The sequence below is a fragment of the Empidonax traillii genome, unplaced genomic scaffold, assembly GCF_003031625.1.
Source record: "Empidonax traillii isolate 1590-97213 ecotype Southwest subspecies unplaced genomic scaffold, ASM303162v1 scaffold1066:size251847, whole genome shotgun sequence".
NCBI classification, from domain to species: Eukaryota; Metazoa; Chordata; class Aves; order Passeriformes; family Tyrannidae; genus Empidonax; species Empidonax traillii.
The window spans coordinates 243,715-251,838 of record NW_020956259.1 but is presented as its reverse complement, the minus strand read 5'-3'; the positions used below and the strand labels follow the sequence as shown (position 1 = coordinate 251,838).

The window sequence follows — 8,124 nt, the reverse complement described above, 5'->3', positions numbered from 1 at the left end:
CTGCTGCTGCTGCCGCCGCCGGGGCCGCCGCTCCTGCTCCTGCCGCTCCTGCTGGTGGCGGGCTGTGCCTGGCGGCCGGCTTGGGGCCAGGAGGCGCCGCAGACCCCCGACTGGAGGATGACGCTGAAGACCATCCGCAACGGGGTGCACAAGATCGACATGTACCTCAACGCGGCCCTCGACCTGCTGGGCGGTGAGGACGGGCTCTGCCAGTACAAGTGCAGCGACGGTGAGCGGAGGGGAAGGGAGAGAGAGAGGGGGAGACCCCTGAGACCCCGCCGGCGACCCTTGTCCCCGGCCGCTCCGGCCGGGGCTGCGGGGATGGGGCGGCCCAGAGCACCGCTCCCGGGGGAAGCCTCGCCAACAACTTCTTGCCGGTGTCTGTATGTATAAATACATGTGTCAGCCTCAGCAAACAAGTTCTTACGCGTGTGTTTATGTTTAAATACACGTGTAACCTGTATAGAAACTAATATACGCGTAAGCAGTTCCTCGGTGTGACTTTTAAGTAGCGACGTTTGCCTTTGACAAACTGTCAAATGTGTAGCTGGTGTGTACACTAAAAAAAAAAACACAAACTCTGGAGTGGAAAGAGTTGCTCCCTTCCAACTGGTTATTTACGAACACTCCTGAGCGTTTTGGTTTGGAACAGAAAAGCCTAACTCTGGGCTGTGGAATGTGTTGTTTCAGAGTCATGTTTAAATAAGAGCTTTTAATGGTAGCCACGTTTGCCGGCGGAAGGAATGCATCCTGCTGTTTGTAAATCCTGCTGCTACCAGCAGAGGACATCTGTGCTTCTTCCCTGCGTTTCAGCTGCCTATTTTAAAATCTAATTGAGGCAGTTCAAGTTGGCGTGACCTGATAGATTATTATTATTAGGATATTAGACTATTATTATATGACTACTGTTATTAGGCTAACCCTGCTTGAGCAGGGAGATTGGATCAGATGACCCAGTGTGTTCCTTCCAACCTGACCTCTGTGAATCTGTGACAACCCGCCTGAAAGTGGCTCCCCAGCCATCCTGTCCTAAGTGCCAGGCGGGCAGTGCTCCAGAAAGGGGTTTTCTTGCCAGGCTTTTGGCTGGTGCTCTCAAAACAGGACACTCACCGTAACCTGGAATCCCCTCCCCCCCATTTTACTATGCTGGATTTGTTAAGTCAGGAAATGAGTTTGGTGGTGGCACCCTGGTTGGCTCCACAAGAGTGGCCAGGACACTGTGACATTTCCTTGCTGTACTAGAATATGCATGCACCTTTCAGATGTGTTTTTTCTTCACCATCACTTTTAATTGTGGTGTCAGTTTGTTTCCAATACCAAAACAAGTTGGAGGGTCGTTTTTCAAATTAACAGTTTTCCTTCACTTGGAATGCAGAATTCCTTGCCTTGCTCTAGTAATGAGTATTTGGGGAGATGTGACTTTAGCAGTCTCTACTAATTTAAGTTGTATTAACATTACAGCTGTAGAAATAAAAACAATGTTTTGTTCCAGTTAATTTTAAAGGTTAAGCTAAAAAAAAAGTTAGAACACTTCTGCTAATTGCATATAAAGCATAGAAGTATTAATGAACTTACACTAAAGTACTCTATTCATAAATATAATCGTACATATATAAAATTAATATAATTATAATTATAATTAATATATTAAATATATTTGTGCATATTGCATACTTAACTGACATAGCAATTTTAGTAACTTAAGCTCCACATCTTTTTTTTTTTTAACTTTTGAAGCTAACATTGACACTTGTTCAGGTGACTTGTCCCCCTTTTTAAAAAAAATTGCCTAGTACTCCTGAATTGTAATGTGGAAAGGATTGTTGATACGCAGGTGCCTGAGTATATGTTTAAGTTAAAAATATGACTGTCTTAAGCCCTACCAATGCCTGTGGTGAGTTTTAACAGTGCAAAAAGTCTATTTTAGGCATGATAAATTACCTTTTTCAGGATCAAGGCCCGTTCCTCGCTATGGATATAAACCATCACCACCAAATGGCTGTGGATCCCCTCTATTTGGAGTTCAGGTAGGTACCTCCATTTTGGGACTTGTCTTTTATACATCAGCTTTCCTCAATGTAGATGATTTTTCCCCTCCCCCATTCCAAGAATGAGACAGCATCCATATACAATGTCCCTGCTCTTATCAGCTTCAACACATGCTCTGGTAACAACAGATGGAAAATGTTAGTATTGTAAATGAACACAGCATAAACATTTTCAAATATTATAAGCATAAAATGTAACATTGGTGATTAAATTTTTTGGTTTCTGATGTTTGGTTTAGTGTTTTGTTTACACAGTCCTGAAAGTGTTGAATAACCACAACTGTGAGAGCCAAGGGTTTGGCTCTGACTCATGCTGTCATTACTGACACTAATCCTTTTTCCTTAATGCTGGAAAGAAAACATGAATTAGCTTATTCTCCTGCTTTTGGCTGGGATAGAGCTAATTTTCTTCTTCATAGCTGGTGCAGTGCTGCCTTGCAGGTTCAGTATGAGAACAGTGTTGATAACACACTGATGTTTTTGGCTGTTGCTCGGTAGCTCTTACCCTAAGCCAAGGACTTTCCAGTTTCCCATTCCCTGGCAGTGAGGAGGTGCACGAAAAGTTGGGAGGGAGCACAGGCAGGACACCTGACCTGAACTGGCCAAAGGGATATTGCACACCACAGAACATGATGCTCTGTATATAAACTGGGGGAAGTTGGCCAGGAGGGGGCCGATTGCCACTTGGGGACAGGCTGGGCATTGGTCAGTGAGTGGTGAGCAACTGTATGGTGCATCACTTGTCTGTCTTGGGTTTTGTTTCTCTTTCTGTCTCCTTTTCATCATCATCATCATCATCATTATTATTATTATTACTATATTTTACTTTGTTTCAATTATTAAACTGTCCTTATCTCAACCTCTGAGGGATTTTTTTCTGATTCTCCTCCCCATCTCACTGGGGGCAGTGGGGGAGAGGCAGAAAGAGCAATCAAGCAGCAGCATGGTACTTAGTTGCTAGCTGGAGTTAAACCTAACACTTGAGTACCATGTCTGGGTGGGATGGAGTTAACTTTCTTCATAGCAGGCTGCATGCCACTGTGTTTGGGAATTTGGGGCTAAAACAGTGTTGATGGTTATGGCTGTTGCTGAACAGTGATTGCACAGCTTTTGGACTTTATCTTTTCCACTCCACTCTGCTCATCCACCACCCCAGAGTGTAGGCTAGGGCTGGGGAAGAGGTTGGGAGGGGACACAGCTGGGGCACTGACACAAATTGAACAGAGGGATATTCCATACTATATAGTGGTGCTCAGCAATAAAAACTGGAGTAGTGAGAGAAGGTGGGGAGGGGATGGTGAGGAGGAAGCCCACATATGACTTCCAGGGAGGCTGTTGCTCACGGACTGGCTTGGCATCCTCTCTTGCTTGTGAGATGTGGTGAATGATTGCTTTTGCACTGCTTATTTTGGGATATCTTTTTCTTCTTTTATTCATCTATTAAAGTGTCTTTATCTCAACCCACACATTTTCATGCTTTTGCTCTTCCTGTTCTCCCTCCATTCCATGAGGTGGGGCAGGGGTTGAGCAAGCACCTCTCTGGGTGCTTGGCTGCTGACTGGGGTCAAACCACCAAACAGCAAAATAGATAAGTGAATGACAGCTGGATTGGTCACATTAGTTTTTAATTTCTAACTGTTTCAGTTTATTCACAGGCTGTATCTTTCTTAGCTGGAATACTAATGGGGTATGTGTGTGTGTGCATTTTCTTCACAGTTTGACATTGGTATCCCTTCAATGACAAAGTGCTGCAATCAACACGACAGATGCTATGACACTTGCGGCAATAAAAAAAATGATTGTGATGAGCAGTTTCAGTCCTGCCTCTCAAAAATTTGCAGAAACGTGCAGAAAACACTTGGAATCTCAGAGAGTGTCCAGGGTAAGCGTGAAAAACCATTTCTTTTTTTTTTTTCAGGTTTAACTGAACCTTATTTGGCAAAGAATCTTTGTGCTGCACGATAAGGCCACATTTTCATAAGCTGATGCTGTTACTGAAAGATGCCTTGTTTTGTTCCTCTGCTGTGCAGCACAGACACTTGTACAGCACAGCAATGACACAGCATAGGAAAATGATCTGAGTTAAAACCTTAAGTTAAGGTTAGTTTTAGCTTTAGGGGAAAAAATAATGCTTCCCATTTAGGATTAAGAATATGGGCATACAACTTGATCCAAATGCATATATAATTCTTGCATTTACTGTAACATAGCTGAATAGTGACTGTTCTGCTGGGTGATTTCTAAACACCTACTGCCTGTGATTGCTAGTAAACTGTAGGAAAGTATGGAGTAATTTCCTTTTATGAAATAAGATATTAGAATAATACGCTGTCATAGCGGATGTAGTTAATGCTGTCCCTTAGTGAATAAATGTTAGGTTTCTTAGTAACAGGCGATATGATACTCCTTCTGGTGGTTGGCCTGCATCTGATGGATACATGACATAACTACTTTTTAACTTAGACATTGTCACTTTCACAGTATGTAGTCCCACTGAGAGCAGTAAGGCTTTAGAACAAGCCTGTGTTTGAACTGGTCAAATTCATTTAACTGCAAATAAGTAATCACGTTAGTCTTTAGTGACAGAACTGGTGAATATTTGTTCAGTTCTGTTGAGCTGGTATTAAAGATAGCAACTTCTGCATAAACTGGGATGTGAAGAGTGAGGGGATAAACAAGTTCTTTCATCGTTCCAAGACTCAGTATGTTTCTAAAGCAGATAACATATGTAGTGAAATTTCTTGTTTGTTTTGTTTGGCAGATGAAAAATCTTTATTCAAAACTTAAATGGTTCTGTGTTGGTTCAGTCTTTTATTTAACAATCTATTTGCCATGCCCAGAGAAGACTGCTTCCTTCTTAGAGTCATCCTCAGTTTGCCAGAGTTATTTTTGTTTGCTTCGTATTCCATTCAAAGCATACTTTTAACTGAACTCTTCTTTGCTTGCAGCTTGTGAATCAACTGTTCAGCTGTTGTTTGATGCAGTTATACATTTAGGATGTAAACCATACCTGGACAGCCAGAGAGCGGCATGTATGTGTCATTATGAGGGTAAGACAGATCTGTGAAAGAAGATACTGAGCTCTCACGGTGTAAAATAAAGATTCAGTTGAACTGAAGCAAGTCTTTGGTTACAAAGCCTTATGCTTTTTAGACAGTAATATCTTAAAACACTGACATGAATATTCTGATTTGAAAAATCACTACGATATTCTTATTGATCTAAAAAAGAAACAAGTCTTCTTTCTCTTCTATTTTGTGCCAGAATCTTGGAAACTGAAATTAGTTTCCTTTGGCGTATGTCTGCTCAGGGCATGTTCCTGTACAACACTACAGCACCAGTATACAACACTAGTGCCATTTTAAAGTTTTTAAAAAAACTCAGTAATGGGGGCATCAGAAGCACTGAAGAGTTATATTGAATTCTTGGATGATTTTTAATATAGGTCAAATTTTAGGTTTACTAGATGCATCTGATGGATACAACAGCAAAGAGCGTTTTGTGTGCATCTGTATGACATCTTAAATAGCCTATACGTCCGTGTTTCTGGTACAGTTGCCTTCAGTTCTCTCTGATATATGCTATCCTGTGGGCTTGTTGTTAAAAAAGCAACCAAAATACCCTAAACCTGTATACATCTACACTACATTTTTACCTGAATCTGTATCAACCTTAATTCTGCAGCACTTTTCAGATCGAGTATGTTGATCCTTTTAAGGCTTGACCAGTAAAATGAACAGCTTGCAACCTAAGGATATACTTTTGATTTGATAAAGTGGTGAAACGTAGTTTCTACGTTATGTTTAAAATTTTCTCAAATGTCTATTTTTAAATAAAATATTTTGTGTATTATATGCATGGAAAGGATATAGTGTTCAAACAAGTTGATTTATATTTATCTTGTGGCACAACTTGGCTACTGTACTTATCTTTGCTTTCATTTAGTATGTTCTGATGAAAACTAAAAGCAAGTTCAACAGTTAAGATCAGTAAGCCCAACAAAACCTTTTTATTTAAGATGTCCTCTGTGAGGCTGATGGATATTGGAGCCTGTATTTTTGCCATCTGTTCCCTTGACCTCTGTGAGGCTGAGCAACATCTGAGCCTTTACTTCTGTCATCTCTTCTCACTCTGACTTCTCTAGCTAAAATCACCTGATACATGAATTATTTGGGATTTGTTCTCTGTACTCAGCTTTCACTGCTGATCTACAGGTCTCAGGCCTTAACTTCTGCATTAGTTTCTCTGTTACAATGATTTGCTTTCATGTGGCCCTGATTCTGCTTTAGATATCCACAGCAGAGGAGTGAAAATTAAAATACTACATCTGTGAACAAGGAATAGAAACCATGCCAATACATAAAATTTACTGGACTTATGGACTATAATGTGATTTCTCTACTGGAAGGACTTTTATATGTTTTTTTTCTTTACCAGTTGTATTTTTGATTAGTTTGTCACTGGAGCTTACTGTGCCTCATTAAAAAAAGTTCCTGCTAAAGTTCTTTAGCCATGCTTCAAGGTTTCTTTTCTTATTTGTGGATATGAAATAGCACTACAAGAGAAGTAATACTTTAGAGTTTTACAAAACTGAGCTTGATGAACTCGTGGTTCCTTTAAATTTGGTGAAATTTATTTTCTACCATAAAATTGAAACAACTCTGAATTACTCTGGAATTCCATGGTTGTAACCCTAAAAATCTTTTAACATCAAAGCAGGGAATGGTAATGTCATTGCTTGTTTAAAATAAAAAGAAGAACTACAGAGTCCAAAATTCAGCTAAATGGCTGTTGAGTTTGGTACAGATGGGATTATACTGGATGCTTAAATGAAGGCATGTCCTGGTTTTGGATGGGATAGAATTAATTTTCATCCTAGTATCTGGTGCAGTGCTGTGTTTGGATGTGGTGTGAGAATAATGTGGATAACACACCAATGATTTAGTTGTTTCTGAGCAGCACTTACCTTAAATCCAGGACCTTTTAGTTTCCTGTGTTTTACCACTGAGCAGGTGCACAAGAGGGAGGGAGGAAGCAGGGCCAGGATAGCTGCCCCACACTGTCCAGAGGGATGTTCCATGCCATAAGGTGTCATGTTCAATATATCCTGATCAGCCAAGAGGCACTGATTGCTGCTCGGGAACTGGCCGGGCATCCATTAGTGGGTGGTAAGCAACTGTACTGTGGGTCACTTGTCTGTCCTGGGCTTTGTTCCTTTTTATCCTTTTCATTTTTTATTATTTTTATTTATTTTATTTCAGTTATTAAAGTGTTCTTTTCTAAACCCTTGAGTTTTACTTTTTCTGATTCTCCTGCCCATCCTCTGTGTATGTGTGTACACATGCGCTGAGTTGCTGGCTGGGGTTAAATCACGACTACACAGAAAATTTTCACTATTGGAAAGAGCTGGTTTTTGTTCCCTTCTGTATTGAGCTGTAATTATACCATGAAAGCGCTCCAGAGTTTCCTTCAAATCATGTATAATGCTAAAGAGAGCTTTAATCCTGCTGAATGGCACTTTCATAGTTCTGTTTGCAAACCATAGGAAGCATTTAACTTCTTCCAGAGAATCTTTACTTTGTGCAAGTTTTTCCTGTAGCAGAAATCTTTCATTATAATTAAATGCAAATTATACAAAATGCATCTTGCAGACAACAGCTAGCCTTCATTTTAGGGGTATCACTCCCAGAATTAACTTAAATATATATATATATATGTATGTATGTTTTTATATATATATACACATAAAAAATGTAATGCTTGTCCTGGTTTTGGCTGAGATAGTTAATTTTTTTCCTAGCAGCAGACACAATGCTGTGTTTTGGATTTAGGATGAGAGTAATGTTGATAACACACAGCTTCTCATACTGCCCTGCCAGCGAGGAGGCTGGGGGTGCACAAGTAGAGTTGGAAGAGGACACAGCCAGGACAGCTGACTCCAGATGACCCAAGGGATATCCCACACCATATGGAATCATGCTGAACGATAAAACCGGGAGGGGTGGGAGGGGTAGTTGGCCAGGGAGCGGCACTGATCACTGGCTGGGCATATGCTGATTGGTGGTAAGCACAAACT

General features: G+C 40.7%; 1 protein-coding gene across 1 annotated transcript; it reads left to right on the top strand.

Moving 5' to 3' along the window:
* Nucleotides 1-15: 15 nt before the first annotated feature.
* Nucleotides 16-6,208, top strand: PLA2G12A (phospholipase A2 group XIIA). Its single transcript, XM_027904567.1, has 4 exons — nt 16-229; nt 1,951-2,027; nt 3,765-3,930; nt 4,997-6,208. Exons 1-4 carry the CDS (start codon nt 118-120, stop codon nt 5,113-5,115), a joined length of 474 nt encoding a protein of 157 aa, XP_027760368.1. The 5' UTR covers nt 16-117; the 3' UTR covers nt 5,116-6,208.
* The last annotated feature ends 1,916 nt before the right edge of the window (nt 6,209-8,124 follow it).